General features: G+C 53.8%; 1 protein-coding gene across 1 annotated transcript; it reads left to right on the top strand.

The window, feature by feature from the left end:
- Positions 1-4,745: 4,745 nt before the first annotated feature.
- CEACAM16 (CEA cell adhesion molecule 16, tectorial membrane component) lies at positions 4,746-9,685 on the top strand (the record flags this gene model as incomplete). The annotated part of the gene is made up of 4 exons (XM_026014254.2): positions 4,746-5,139; positions 5,465-5,740; positions 6,762-7,040; positions 9,217-9,685. Coding segments are annotated over 4 exons (1,398 nt in total), but the record flags the coding sequence as incomplete, so codon positions are not given.
- Between the last annotated feature and the right edge of the window lie 6,571 nt (positions 9,686-16,256).

Here is a 16,256-nt window from a genome sequence, read left to right on the forward strand (position 1 = left end):
CTCACTCCTGGACATAAGCCAGTGTCCAAGCCACCTCTAATCCCTCCCCTGCTTTCTTTTTTCCCATGGCATTATCCCCACCTGACATAAAGTTATATGTATTTGTGTTTATTTGTCTATTGATTATCTCCCCAAACCAAAGGTCAGTTCCGTGAGGCAGCGATTTTTGTTCTACTAATGAAGGCGTAGCTTAACGCCTGGCACAGTGCCTGGCACATACTAGGTGCTCAATAAATGTCTGTTGAATGGTGAGGGAACAGTGGCACCCACGTACCCAGAGCCCACTCAGACAGGTCCGGCACTGAGCCCCCCTCTCAGAGGAATCCCAGGGAGGTCAGTGTCGTGATCCCCCACCACCCACTGCACAGAGAGGCACAGGCCTCTGCCTGGGATCACCTGGTCCACTTTCTGCACAACTCTGGGCCTGGCATATAGCAGACACTCAAGAAACTTCGGCTTTCAAAGGACTCAAGGATCCAGGCTCATGTTCAGGAGCATCAGAGGAGAGGCAGGGAGGTGGGAGGGTGCAGGTGGATCCAGAAAGGCAAGGACAGCAGAGAGCCATCAGCACGACGCCACCAGAGGCAGGGAGCCACGGCTGAGTCTGGACGACAGCCTGGATGTGTCTCAGTCCTCCCAGAGACACGGCCTCCTCACATCCTCAACCAGATAGCAAATCACCAGAAACCCAGGCCTCCCTGGGGACTCCTCTCTGTCATCCACACCTGGTGTCGGCTTCCACAAACACTGTTTGAACCCCAAACCCTGTGCTGGGCAGCAATGGGGACACAGTAGTGACCACAACAGCCCAGGGCCTGCCTTCCTAGGACTCATAGTCCAGATGGGGAGACAGGCTCACCCTTTGACTGGGAGGACCCAGGGTGGTCGGGGCTGGGACTGGGGATCCCAGGGTGTACCTAGCCAAGCCTGAGAATCCAGAAGGGCTTCCTGGAGGAGGCAGGCAATGAAATAGAGCAGAGGAAAGCAGGGATCTGCTAGCCGGAGAGGGCATAAGTGAGGCGGAATAACTGGAGCACAGAGTTCCCAGGAGGAGGGGGTGTCCATGAGGCTGGGCAAGTAGGCAGGGGCCAGGCCATGCAGAGCCTCGTGGGCCACGCCAAGAAGCTGGGCTTTCTCCTGAGGGCACTGGGGAGTCATGGCAAGTTCTGAGCACCATGGAAGGAGGGAGGGTGAGACCAGGCCCATGGACCTGGGAGGATCTGCTGGGGGGAAGCCAGATGAGGGGCAGGGTGATGCCTGGACAGGGCAGGGAGGACAGGGAGAGAGAGAAAGAGCAGGTGCCACAGGGTGTGGTGTGCTGGGGGGAGAGAGGGGGGAAGCGTCAGGGACACAGTCCTGGGTCTCTCTGTCCCAGTGACAGGTGAACGGTGGCGCCATCCCTGATAAGAGGAGGAACAGGTCTGGGGGAAGATGCCAAGGTCAGTTTAGGACAAGGTGAGTGAGAGGTGCCCAGGGGACATCTGGGGGGAGGCATCCTGAATGGGCTCAGGGGAGTACCTGGGTCAGGACAAAGAAGGATGAGGTGAGGTTGCAGGTGGGGTGGGGGGAACAGGAGGCACCAGGGCACCCACACTTCCCGCCACTCCCCCATCAGAGCCCCGCCCTGCAAGGGTAGCTCAGGACAGGATGCAAACTAGGAAGAGCAAACCAGGACAGAGGAGCCACTGGTACGGCCCTTGCCCAGATGCAGGCCGCTGGGGCCTGAGAAGGACCAGGGCCCAGAACCATCAAGAGATCAATATAACACATCTGTCGAAAACACTTTCCCCAGATCCCCCATGGCCTCTGCCAACCTCACCTTTCCAGAAACACCTCCCCTGATCCCCTCCTCCGGCTCCAATTTAAAAATTGGGTGGCTCAGCAGTTGAGCACCTGCCTTTGGCTCAGGGCATGATCCTGAAATCCGGATCGAGTCCCACATCAGGTTCCCTGCGGGGAGCCTGCTTCTCCCTCTGCCTCTGTCTCTGCCTCTATGTGTATGTGTGTGCGTCTCTCATGAATAAATAAATAAATCTTTAAAAAATAAAATAAAATAAAAATCACAAATGGGGGGACACCTCAGTGGCTCAGCAGTCTGCCCTCGGCTCAGGGAGTGATCCCAGGGTCCTGGGATCAAGTCCCGCATGGGGCTTGCTTCTCCCTCTGCCTCTCTCTCTCTCTGTGTCTCTCATGAATAAATAAATAAAATTTAAATAATTACATATGAAAATCACAAACCCCCTTCTTGGCTTTATTTTTCCCCATTTACGTCCATCCGACATAATATTTTATTTGTTTACCCACGAACGTCAGCCCCACGGGGGCAGGGATCTTATCCACCAGCACCCAGGACACTGTCCGGCAGACAGGAGATGCTCTTGCAATATTTGTTGAGTAAAACAGCCCTACGAGGTGGGTGCTGTCATCATTCCCATTTCACAGATGAGAACGCTGAGGCCCAGCAGGTTCTATGACTTGCCCCGGGTCGTGGAGGTAGGGGACAGTGGACCAGGTCCTGTGCCTACACTTTTAATAATAGTAACACCAAGCAGACCTCGCCCTCGGGGCCCGTTCTGCCAGCTGCTGGCCAAAGGCCTGACACGGAGCAGCTCACCAACTGCTCTCAGGGTCTCCACGATCCCGGCTTTTCAGAGCAGCACGCGGAGACTCAGCAAGGGGCTGCCTCCAGCCCCGCTTCGCCCAAGTGCAGAGCCAAGGTCAAACCCGGACTCTCTCTGGCCCCAAACTCTCCACGCGCACACCTGACAGACAGGGCTGTCAAGGCCGAGAAGGGAAGAGGGAATGTGGGTTTCTGAGCCCCATATGGGGGCCGGTGGGAGCAGACCCCCAAAGAGAGTGAGTAGCCGCCCACCCTCCTTCCTTCTGTGTGGCTTTGCACACAGAACAGGGTTCAAATTCCCTCTCCCTGCAGGACCTTGGGCAAGTCAGAGCCCGTGGCCGGTGCCTCAGTTTCCCTCTCTGCAAGGAGGGGTTCAAACAGTGCCCACCTGGGGGGACATCCCCTGAAAGGACAGCTGACGGTCACCCATGGTGCCAGGGCCAGGAAACGACAGTCGCTGGTTTTATTCCTCAGTGACCCCCACGTTGCCAGGGAGGCCGAGGCGTGGGCCCCGAGTAAGAACTGCCCTAAAATCTTTCCCCCGCGCCTCCTCCTCCTCCCTGGCGACCTGGTTCTTCTCCTGGTACCAGACCCGGGCCCTCAGCACAAAGAAGGTTAGGCAGCGCCCCAGGAGGCCTGGCCGGGTCGTGGCCCCTGGCCCGTGCCTGCCACACCCGCTCTGGTACCCAAATGGGGCCCCAGATCCTCGGTGACTCGATCCCTCCAAATTCAGGTGATCTCCCCCGGCTCCAAATCACCGAACCCTCCCAGGTCCCGCGCCAGACGGAGCCAGGTCCCCACCAGGAAGGGCCTCGGAGCACTGGGACGCCACCACCGCCGTCTTCAAGGCCAAGTTGGGGGCGAAAGATGGCTGTGACCGGGTGCAGCTGGCTCCTCCTCAGTGGTGAGCAAGAATGGAGCCCCCCACAACCTCAGCCCACTGAGGGGAAGGGTGGGGATCCCCGGGACCAGGAGAGGGAAGGTGGGAGCCAGCACCCCAGCATGCTGGGTAGGGAGGGCATCGTTTGCTCCTCCAGGAGGCACCCGGCGTGGGGCTGGCCAGGGACGGCCACCCAGAGAGGTTTGTAGGGTGGACCTCAGAGATTTCTGGAATCAGGGCGTGAGCTCAAGCAGAGGAGCCACTGATCCTGCTCGCTTGCTCGGTGTGGCAGAGCCATACTGAGCCATGGAAGCTTGGCCGGGGTGAGCTCTAGCCAGCAGCTCGGCCTCTCCCTGGGATGTGGCTTTGGGCAGGTGCCTTCCCCTTCTCGACCTATTTCCCCGTCTATGAAACGGGCTAAACTCACAGGGTCGTTTGAAGGTCATAACAAGCAGCATTGGCTAGCACCGACTGTGCCACGGGAGCTGTTGGTAACGTTGCCCGTGTGTTCACCAACACCCTAGGCAGGAGGCCCACTCACGACCCCCCACTTCATAGACGAGAAACCGGAGGCTCAGAGAGGGGAAGCCAGCAGCCGGGGTCACACAGCCAGTAGCAGCAGGGCCAAGTGCTACACCCAGAGCACTCACCCCTAGCCCTAGCTTTAGCAGTCTGGAAAGTACCAGAAACCAGGCCAGGCATGCGAGCACTTCTTCCCTGAGAACTGCCGTGGACACCCATTCCAGGCCTACACACATACACGCACACACACACACACGCACGCACACGCACGCACGCACACGCACATGCACACGCACATACACACGCACAATTCCAACCCAAGCAGCCCTGACCAGCTAGGCAGGTTTGGGGCTTATCTGTCGGGGTTGAAAGGCAAGGGGTGGAGTCAATTCATCACACCCCTACTTTCTGCTGTGGTCAGACCTGGAGAGGCAGGGAGCTGAGCCGGGGCCTAGATGAGCCCGCCTGATTGTGTAAGCCTCGGTCTGGTGACTCTCAGGACAGGAAAACCCTCTGGGCCCCACGCGATCCAGAGTTCTTGCAGGCTGAGCACGTGCTACGCACTCGTGTGCAAGGCTTTCTGCCAGATTCTTGGCACGGCCCGACAAATTCAATCCTCAGGCCCACTCCAGACCCTGCACCTGGCCAGCACTTATTGAGCACTTACTGTATACCAGGAACACGTGTGCCAGGAGCTCACGTCTCCTCCTTCACTGAACGGGGGCAGTGGTCAAGCCGGCCTCATCCGGGCCCTCTGGCTCCTTTTCCTCAGCCGCTTTTCTGAGCGTGGGGGCCGAAATCTCCATCACCCCCGAGCCCGCCCAGCCAGCTGAGGGGGACAACGTGACGCTGGCCGTCCACGGGCTTTTGGGGGAGCTGCTTGCCTACAACTGGTACGCGGGACCCACTCTCAGCCTGACTTACCTGGTGGCCAGCTACATTGTGAGCACGGGCGACGAGACCCCTGGCCCGGCCCACACAGGGCGGGAGGCTGTGCGCCCCGATGGCAGCCTGGACATCCAGGGCGTCCTGCCCCGCCACTCGGGCACCTACATCCTGCAGACTCTCAACAGGCAGCTGCAGACGGAGGTGGGCTACGGACACTTGCAGGTCTATGGTGAGACACCCCACCCCCGGACTCCCCTCTGCCGCAGCCAGCCTTCCCACCTCCTTCCCAGTCCCTCTATAAAAAAAAATAAATAAATAAATAAAAAGAAGGTAAAAATTTAAAACCAAATAAATAAATAAATAAATAACAATAAAAGTAAAATGCTCACCTCCTTCAGGACGGCTTCCAGGATTACCTCTTATCCCATTCTTTGCCCCTCCAGCGGGGTACAGGGGCACCACCAGGATCCAGCCATGCCCCTCAACCTGGGGAGGAGGGTGGCCGGGGAAGCAGGCAGTGCCCGGCCCCCTCCCCCTCTGTCTCTTGCCCACAGAGATCCTGGCCCAGCCCGTGGTCATGGCCAACAACACGGCACTGGTGGAGCGCCGAGATACCCTACGCCTGATGTGCAGCAGCCCCAGCCCCGCTGAGGTCCGCTGGTTCTTCAACGGCGAAACCCTGCCCATCGCCATCCGCCTCGGCCAGTCCCCCGATGGCCGGGTGCTGACCCGGCATGGCATCCGCAGGGAGGAGGCTGGAGCCTACCAGTGTGAGGTCTGGAACCCGGTCAGTGTGAGCCGCAGCGAGCCCATCAACCTGACCGTGTACTGTGAGTCCTCCTGGCCCCACTAGAAATACCCAGTGCCCAAATCTCATAGATGGGTAAACTGAGGCCAGGAGAGGGCACCCGAGGGCACACAGTGGGTCAGTAGATGAGCTGGGCTTAGGAGCCAGGGATCCCTCTTAAAATGCACTTGACCTATCGCCAAAGGACAAAAAACCACCCTAGAAATGGAAAAATCCTTCAGTCTGAAGCAGTACCTGCAGGAAAGGACACAGGACTGGTTGGTTTTGAAACGGAGGCGGGAAGGGAGTGGTGGGTGGGAGGGGAGGTAAAACTTAAAAATGTAACCAAAGCACGGAGTCATTCCCAGGGGCAGCAGATATGCAGTGTGGAATCCGGGGCAAATAAATCACAGAGGTACGCAAGGGCTGCTAATGTAGAAAAACTTAGAGCCTAGAATCCTACCACCAGGGAATGCTGGATTTAAGAAGCACTGAATTCTAGACTCTGAGAATCCTAGAAGCAGAAATTCTAGAAGCAGAAATTCTTAGAACCTTAGAATTGAATTCTAAAATCTTAGAGCCACCCAAACCTAGAATTTTAGAAACATAGATTTCTAGAATCTTAGAATCCTAGAACCTAGAAGCACTGACTCTTGCATTGACTAGAAGCATTGACCCTTGGAGCCCTAGAATTCTAGACTCTTAGAGTGACTTACGAGAAACTGATAGTCTAGTCATCTTTTTCTTCTTCTTCTTTCTTCTTCTTCTTCTTCTTCTTCTTCTTCTTCTTCTTCTTCTTCTTGGGCCATAGATTTCGAAAATATCTTGAAATTTGATCTGGCCCAACACCCTCTCTTTACAGAAGAGAAAACAGATCCCCTGAAAGGGGAAAGTGATTCTCAGGATCCTAGAGCAAGTTAGAGATCTGTGTGGGATCCAGAATCCAGAAAAAACCAGAGCTTCCTCCCTCCACAAGTCCCCAGGGGCCCAGCCTGGTGGAGAGGAAGCCAGGGACTCGCCTGTCCCTCTACTGCCCCGTGTCTCTCTCCCTCCTGCCCCCACAGTTGGCCCAGAACGCGTGGCCATCCTCCAGGATTCTACTGCCCGCACAGGCTGTACCATCAAGCTTGACTTCAATACATCCCTCACCCTGTGGTGTGTGTCCCAGTCCTGCCCAGAGCCCGAGTACGTGTGGGCCTTCAACGGGCGCGCCCTCAAGAACGGGCGAGACCACCTCAACATCAGTAGCATGACAGCGGCCCAGGAGGGCACGTACACGTGTATTGCTAAGAACCCCAAGACCCTGCTTTCCGGATCTGCCTCAGTGGTGGTCAAGCTCACCGGTGAGTCGCCCCCGGCCTGACCACCACCCGCTCCCCCATGGAGACCCAGGTGGACCGTGAAGGTTTGGCCACTCCTCCAACAGTTAGGGCACCATTGGCCCACCAGATCATTGGAAATTAAGAGATTCTCAACCCATCCTTTGGCCAAGTGACAAAGTGGCATGTCCGGTGGTCCTCCCCTCTTCATTTGGGGGACAGAAGGAGACAGCCCATACCCTGTCACTCGGAAAACAAAGAATGAATAAGACTCTTCCCTGAGGGGTGACGTGAGAAGGGAGCCACCTTGTCCGCACTGTGCAGGAGCAGAGCGGGAAAACATTCAGACGTCCCTTTGTGTGAGCGCCCCCCATTCTAAATCCAGCCCGCCACAGCTGCCGAGGGCCTTGGCCCATCCCCTCCGTGCAGACAGCTGAACTTCTGTGCAGCCAACTAGATGATGCAGTGATCTGGCCCAGATGACTGTGTGTGTACACGCACAGGCGCACACACACATACACACACGGAAAATCACAGCCAGTTGTTGGCAAGTGGAAAAACACAGCCAGGGAGGCATTGCCTTGCCCCTGTCCTTAGACAGCCTGGGGACTGGGGGTAGTATAGACACAGCTGGTGTTTTGAGAGCTATCAGGATCCTCAGGGGACACTTTCTCATCCCCTGGGGATGGTGGCTTTGAACATGAAGGCCTCGTTAATTCTGCCTTGGTTCCTTCCCAAGCGGCCACTATCCCCCAGGGACAGTGGGAACAGTCCTGCCCTCCTTCCCTCCCCCTCCCTCCTACTAACAGGCTGGGTCTCATCCAAAGGGTGGATACTCTTTCACCCAAAGCAGAAATGGCATCCCCAGAGGTAAGTGTACCTCCTGCCCCACCCCACCTGGGGCAGCTGGTCTTGGCAAGAGACAGGGGGGTGTACCAGATGACCTCAGGTGCTGCCCCAAGTCCTGCCCGTGCAGGCCAAGATGGGGGGTGTCGAAGTGTGCAGGTATGTGCAGGGAGTGGGTACAGCGCCCCCAAGGGCCTCCTAAACTGTCAGCAACCCTGTGGCAGGTGCCAGGGAGAGACAGAGGAAAAGGAAACCACCCTGCCCCCATCTGGGGGAGACTCTGATCTGATGGAGGAGATATGGTCTCTGCTCTTGGAGAGATGATCCTGGAATAGGGAAGCATGACTTCCTTATTCAAGGAACTGCCAGTCAGAGCGAAGAGGCAATGCCTCACACTCCATGGACTTTCAAGCAGTGATGGAGGAGACATGACACGTGCCCTCAGTGAGCTTCCAGTCAGATGGAGGAGACAGTCCACACTTGGGGGAGATTTGGTACTCTGATGGGAGAGATGTGGTCTTGAGGAGACATGGTCCTTTTTTTTTTTTTTGAGAATTCCTAGTCTGATGGGGGGAGACACAGTTCCCACTTCTGCGTTACTCCCAATCTGATGGGGGAGTACAAGCCCCCCCACTTTCTAGGAATTTCCAGTCTGATAAGATAGGCATGCTCCCATCCAACCTCTGAGGTCCCCAGCCTGATTGGAGAGACCCAGCCTAATAATCTGGAATTCCAAATCTGATGGAAGAGACATGGCCTCCCACACTCTGGAATCTTTCGATTTGATAAGAAACTATATAGCCCCCACATTCTGAGACCTCTTGGTTTGATAGAAGAGATACAGCCTGGGGTATACAAGTCTCAACTCTCTGGTAAGGGAAACAGGGCCCCCATATTTTGAGAATTTTCAGTCTCATAGGGGAGGTACAATGCCCCCCCCCCCATATTCTAGAATTCCCAATCTGATAGGGGAGACATGGTCCCTGTATTCTGGGAACTTTCAATCTGATGGAGGAGACATGGTTTGACTCTCTAGGGTCATCTAGTTAAATGGGAGAAATATCCCCCAAGGGCTGGAAATTCCTAGTCTAATGGGGGAGTGATGGCTCCCATCCTTTGGGGTCTCCCAGTCTCATGGGAGAAGACACAGCTCCCTGGTAGGCATTGTTGGGATACAAAACCAACCTCCACTATCACACAAGTCAGCTCCTTCCTCTGTCTCCTTCCCAGCACCTCGCACGGGGGGGAGCACCAGCCAGTTGTGGGGAGGCATGGAGGAGCCAGCTGAGGGGAGGAGGGGGACGCCATACCCAGTGCAGGCCAGGCTGACCCAGCCCCCTCACTGTTTCCTCAGCGGCAGCAGTTGCCATGACAATTGTGCCTGTGCCGACCAAGCCGATGGAGGGCCAGGACGTGACACTGACCGTACAGGGCTACCCCAAGGACCTGCTGGTCTATGCCTGGTACCGCGGGCCTGCCTCCGAGCCCAACCGGCTGCTCAGCCAACTGCCGTCAGGGAACTGGATCGCAGGCCCCGCACACACAGGCCGGGAAGTGGGCTTCGCCAACTGCTCACTGCTGGTGCAGAAGCTGAACCTCACGGATGCTGGCCGCTACATGCTCAAGACCGTCACATTGCAGGGCAAGACAGAGACGCTGGAAGTGGAGCTGCAGGTGGCCCGTGAGTGTATCAGAGGGGCAGAGGGGGTCTCTTTTCAGATAGAGGCTTCCAAGAGGAGGCTTTGCCTCCTCCATAGGCTGGGAAACATAGATCGAGGTGGATATGCCTACCCATCACACTGAAAGAAGGGACTTTGTCTCCTCCATCCGACTTGGGGATCTCCAAATGGAGTTCTTTCCTCTTCCATCAAACTGATGACCTAGACTAGGGGTAGATAGGCCTCCTCCATCAGACTGAAGGCCACTACAGGGGGCTTCCGTGCCTTCTCTCTCATACAAGACGTTCACCAGACTGAAGGTTTTAAAAGAGGAGACATAGTCTGAGGGTAGGGCATCCTTTTTCCTGCAGATGGGTAGACTCTAAAACACAGGAGATATTGTCTCTGCTACTATATTGGTAAAATGGGCTAATGATGGGAGTTTACCTCCCCCATCAGACTAGATGTATAGAATGAAAGTGGATCATACCTCCCTCTTTAGACTGGGAGATCCTAGACTATTGGAATTGTGCCTCATTCTTTGCGCATTACAGTAAGAGTATGAACAGAATTTCTACCATCAGAGGGTGGAATTTTTTCATAAAGTGAAATCCTCCATTAGGATAGAGGCTTCTAGATGGTAGGAATTGCATCTCTGCCCTCAGACAAGGCATTTCCAATGGTCAAGAACAATGTCTCTTCCAACAGCCTGTGAATTTTCCCGATGTTGAAGACCATGGCTTGCCCATCAGAGTAGGGACTCCCAGAGTCAGGGACCATGTCTCCTCCATCAGACTGGGAGCTCCCAGAGTCAGGGACCATGTCTCCTCCATCAGACTGGGAGCTCCCAGAGGCAGGAAACATGTCTCCTCCATCAGACTGGGAGCTCCCAGAATCAGGGATAAGGTCTCCTCTATCAGATTAGGGGCTCCCAGAGTTAAAGACCATGTCTCCTCCATCAGACTGGGAGCTCCCAGAGTCAGGGACCATGTCTCCTCCATCAGACTGGGAGCTCCCAGAGTCAGGGACCATGTCTCTTCTATCAGACTGGGGGCTCCCAGAGTCAAGGACCATGTCTCCTCCATCAGACTGGGAGCTCCCAGAGTCAAGGATCATGTCTCCTCCGTCAGACTGGGAGCTCTCAGAGTCAGGGACCAGGTCTCCGCCATCAGACTGGGGGCTCTCAGAGTCAGGGACCAGGTCTCCTCCATCAGACTGGGCATCCCTGGAGATCCAGGAGGCCATGTCCCTAGGGCAGGTTTCATCACATTAGACCAGGACACTGAATGACACTGGGAACTAGGTCATTCTCCAGTCTGGAGTCTCACCTCCCACCATCAGACCAGACACTTTTGGAAGCCCTAAGTCAGGGATGGCGTCTCCCAGCTCAGATGTGAAGCTTCCAGGATCAGAAATCAATCACTGCCAGGTACCCCCTAGACATCCTCTTCATCAAACGCTGGTCCTGGGGCAGTGCTGGAGGTAGAATGCTCTGCGATGGCAGCAGGCCACCCCCCTAAAGGCTCGGAATTCCTTTTCACCCTGTCTCTCTCCTCACAGTCAACCTCCCTCCCCCGCATGAGGACCAACGCCACCTTCCTGAACCTGAACCTGACACAGGCTGAGCGTGGGGCGGGTGGGGCTGTGGGAGGCTGGGGGTGGGCAGGGGAGCACGAGGGGTGGGGGCACTGGGAGCTGGTCCTCTACCTCCCTGACAGCTTTTTCCACCCTTTTACCCCATCCCCCCCTCAGCCCTGGAGTAGCAGCACAGCTGTGACCGTGGGGACCTCCGGAGAGAAGAGCTCTTCACACCGTCCTCCGTCCTCCCCGTCTCCTCCCTCTCAGTGGAGGACCACTCGCTCCCAGTGAGGATGCCGGATTGATGGTGGTCGGCTGCTCTCCTGCTCCCACGCTAGAGTTAGAACGGACAGGGCCCTACTCCTTCGCTGAGTTGTTGGAGAACCACAGAGGCCATAAATGTCCTGGTGAACACATGTATGTGTCAGCCTCTCCTTCTATGATCGCCAACCCTGCCATACCCTGGTGGCCACACTCACCTCCTTTCCTACCTGGGGTTATTCTCAGTTTAGGTGCATGCATGCACAGGGATGCCTAAATGACAGTGAGGCAAGTCCCTACTGCTCAGTGTCAGGGCCTCAGGCTCTTCCCACCCCTCCTCAGGTTATAGCTGATGGTCCTGCTTCCCAGTGGGCCAAAGGCTCCCCTTTCCTGGGACACCAAACAGAGCTGGGTTCTGGAGGACATGGTCTTCCTCTATGCTGTACCTCACTCCACTGGGCCCGAAACAAGGCTGCTCAGGACAGGCAATGACCAAATTTCTTGTGAGGGGTTCCTTCTATTTAACCAAAGATGTTCCTTTTTGTCCTCCATTGTCCTGGGATTGCCCTCACCCCATGTCTCTCTCAAACATCACCTGCACAACCCTAAAAATATCTCCTGTATCTTCTAAATGCAAATGGGGTAGTGTGGGGATGAGGAGTGGAGAGCAGGGGGAGTGGAAGTCAGAGAAAGGGTGTCTTCTAACTCCTGTCACAGGCCCTACTCAGCCAAGATGTCCCAGGGGAGACACATTCTTAGTGGTGGTCAGAAATGGTGATCACAGACTCAGCTTGAAGAAGAAAGAAACATTTGGGCAGAAATAGAAAGGCCTACTAGAGAGATTGCCTAGAAACTTTCAAGAAAGACCCTTTCTGAGGATGGCCATGCTGAGATGGGATGGTGGGAGGTTAAAAAACAGAATGAGAATTATAAAATATCCAGATTATGATCCACCATTTGCCATGGATTCACTAGACCCTCAGTTTATTTATTTTTTTTTTAAATTTTTATTTATTTATGATAGTCACACACAGAGAGAGAGAGAGAGGCAGAGACACAGGCAGAGGGAGAAGCAGGCTCCATGCACCGGGAGCCCGACGTGGGATTTGATCCCGGGTCTCCAGGATCACGCCCTGGGCCAAAGGCAGGCGCCAAACCGCTGCGCCACCCAGGGATCCCCGACCCTCAGTTTAAATACAAGCAAAAAGGTGGGCTTAGGATAGTTTCGAATTTTTGAATCATTTTGTTAGCCTCAGAACCCTTCAAATGCAAGGTCACATGGTAGGTGATTTATTACTTGAAAAAGCAATGCAATGAAAGTAGATATCAAGTCAAAAGCTACAGCCCTCTCTCCCCCAAAGTTTACACACAGTTGAAAAAAAATCTCAAATGTAAATTAAATAAATCTTGCACTACGGAGGCAATTACAATGCAAAGTACCAAGGATCAGATGCCAGTGAACTCACTAGATATAGAAACCTGTCGGATATGGCCAAAGCCACACTTGGAGGGGGAATGATAGCCTTAAAATGCTTAAATACAATGGGAATATTAAAAATAAAAGAGCCTGAAGATGAAAAAAAAAAAAAAAAAAAAAAACAAGCTTTCCACTCAAGAAACTAGAAAACATTCACAAAATACACCAAAGAAAAAAAGGCAAGGCAAACACAACCCCAAAGGTAAAAGCAGAAGCAGTGGGGGATCCCTGGGTGGCTCAGCAGTTTAGCGCCTGCCTTCAGCCCAGGGCGTGATCCTGGAGTCCCAGGATTGAGTCCCACGTCGGGCTCCCTGCATGGAGCCTGCTTCTCCCTCTGCCCGTGTCTCTGCCTCTGTCTCTCTCTCTGTGTCTCTCATGAATGAATAAATAAAATCTTAAAAAAAAAAAAAAGCAGTAGTGGATGAAATATAAAACAAAACATAGAGTTAGGCAAGAAAACCTAAAGCTGCTTCTTTGAAAATGCAAATGGACTAGACAAACTTTTTGCAAGTGTGATGAGAAACAAAGAAGACTCATATCTACATATCTAATATCTAAAATAAAATAGGGGGCAGCCCCAGTGGCGCCCTGGTTTAGCGCCACCTTCAACCCAGGCCGTGATCCTGGAGTCTGGGGGTCGAGTCCCACGTCGGGCTCCCTGCATGGAGCCTGCTTCTCCCTCTGTCTGTGTCTCTGCCAATCTCTCTCTCTCTCTCTCTCTCTCTCTCTCTCTGTGTGTGTGTGTGTGTGTGTGTGTGTCTCATGAATAAATAAATAAAATCTTTAAAAAATAAAATAAAATAAAATAAAATAAAATAAAATAAAATAAAATAAAATAAAATAAAATAGGGGCACCCGGCTGGTTCCGTGGGCAATGCATGTGGCTCTTGATCTCGGAGTGTGAAGTTCAAGCCCCACGTTGGGTGTAGAGATGACTTAAAAATTAAAATCTTGGGGATCCCTGGGTGGCTCAGCGGTTTAGAGCCTGCCTTCAGCCCAGGGCATGATTCTGGAGTCTCAGGATTGAGTCCCGCATCGGGCTCCCTGCATGGAGCCTGCTTCTCCCTCTGCCTGTGTCTCTGCCTCTCTTTCTCTCTCTCTCTCTCTCATGAATGAATAAATAAAATCTTTTGAAAAAATTAAAATCTTAAAACAAATAAATGAAAGAGAAACTGGTCTGGTTGCAGTAGAAGGCTGGTTTCTGGGTAGATGCACAATAAGCATATACATCGGGGAAAAGAGTAGGGGGTACCTGTGAATAGCTCCCCAGCAGCCACTCAACTTTTCCTCTTTGGCGATGGCCAGCACAGCCTCCCGTGAAAGAACCTGAAACTGTCCGGTGCTCACTTTCCCAGAGGGCTGTGCAGCTACAGGTGGCCACGTGACCAAGTTGTGGCCAGTGAAGGAAGGAGCCAGCCGGAAGTCCTGTCCACGCTTCTGGCCCGGCTGAAGGAGGTGATGAGAGAGCTCCATGGAGTTCGAAAGCTCTTCTTACCTGGTTCAGTGGTCTCCAATATGAGGTCTCCAGGAAGTGCAGATAGATTTGGACCCAGACTCTTAAACCCAACATCATCTAGGCCCCAAAATGGGAAATGGTGTCCATGCTCTACCCCTCCACCAAGTTCACATAAGAGTCAGCGAGACCTATATAGGGCAGGTGCCTAGGCACCGCAGTTAGAATTTCTCTTCAGTGGCTAGGAAAAGATTGGACGTAACTCAAGACAGGGAGAGAAGACGACAATATAAGATGAAGGAGAAACTGGTGAGAGGAACTTACGTGGACAGAGGAGTGTTTCTCTCTCACATGAAAAGTGCCCAGAAGCAGATTGTTCAGAACCGCAATCAGGGCTCCGTGGTGTCACTAGAGACACGGCCCCTTCTGGGTTTCCGCGCCATCGTTCTCAGCTTGGGGTTTCCATTCTCTTGGTCTCCTCGTGGTCCAAGATGGCTGCTGGAGCTGCCTCATCAGTGTCCCAGGCAGGAAGTGGGGGAGTGTGGGGGGAGGGGTGGACAAAAGGCAAACACAACCCCACACAGGTTATAGACTGTGCCCCTTTTAAGGAAACTTCCCCAGAGTCCCAGCCTACAGCTTCCACTTACACCTGACTGGCCCGTTCTTAGTCACATGGCCACCCCAGCTACAAGGGAGGCTGGGACATGTAGTCTTTCCCCTGAGGATATCTCTGCCCACCCCCTCCCCAAACAACTTCAGGGTCCTGATATCAAGGAAGAGAGGAAGAATGGATCCCAGGTGGGCAGCAGGCAGGCCCCGCCGTGTCAGACCTTGGAACTCCCACTTCCCCAGCTGGACAAAATGGCCTTTCTCATCTAAGCCCAAAGGGACATCACTACAGCCACGGGAGCAAGGGTTTGGAAAAGACAGTGGTTGTGTTCAACTGGGGGTTGCTTTGTGCAGTGCAGAATGAGGCCAGCCGGAGGGATGCAGTAGAGGGAGCCAGGGAGGAGGCAGCTCAGGTTTCTAGGTCATCCGGATCCCCTATCCTCAGGAGGTGGAGGCTCACATGTCCCTAGAACCAAAGCTCCTGTCCTTCTAGGCATCTCTGGGCTCTTGAACTGAATCCTTCAGGAGGTCCAATCCCCTTCTGTTAACAGTCCAGGAAAGAGGGGCACCTGGGTGGCTTGGTGGTTGAGCATCTGTCTTTGGTTCAGGTTGTGATCCCAGGGCCCTGGGATCAAGTCCCGCATTGGGCTCCCCACAGGGAGCCTGCTTCTCCCTCTACCTATGTCTCTGCCTCTCTCCCTGTGTCTCTGATGAATAAAAAAACAAAATCTTTTTTAAAAATTTAACAGTCCAGGATGGAAAAACAGGAACCACGAAATAAAACTAGCTCCTATATCTTGAGCATTGATTGTCCTTTGGCATGCACACCCATCCTCAAAGAATTTCTACAACCAACCCCTCCAGTCGTCGCTGCCAGTTTCTCCATTTTCCAGAGGAGAAAACTGAGGCAGAGCTTAAAATCCTCATTGTGGGTCCCGCAGTTCCCAAGGCTGCTGGTAAGTCCCCTTCACTCCTCAGCAGGGCAGTCTGGTCAAAGGCACAGGCTCAGAGCCCAGACAGAGCTGAGTTGGCCGTGTTTAGCTGTGGGGCTTGGGTCCCATTGCTTTCCCTTACCTGTAAAAAAGAGAAGAAAATTAGGGCCCATGCCTAGAGTCGTTGAAAAGAGTCACTCCAAGTAAAGGATCTAGTGCAGAAAGAAGTTCTTGGTAAATGCTTTTGGAACGTCGGTGTCAGCTTTTGGCAACAGGCAGATGGAAACGTCACAAATAATGACTTTTCTGTAATATCTTCTTCTTGGGGAACTCAATTAATCCTACCGTACAGGTTCTTCTCGATTGACGCAATACTCACACATGCTTGAAAATTGTAATCACGGAGAGTGGCTTCCAAGAAAAAGT

This window comes from Vulpes vulpes, chromosome 1 (assembly GCF_048418805.1).
Source record: "Vulpes vulpes isolate BD-2025 chromosome 1, VulVul3, whole genome shotgun sequence".
Taxonomy (NCBI): Eukaryota; Metazoa; Chordata; class Mammalia; order Carnivora; family Canidae; genus Vulpes; species Vulpes vulpes.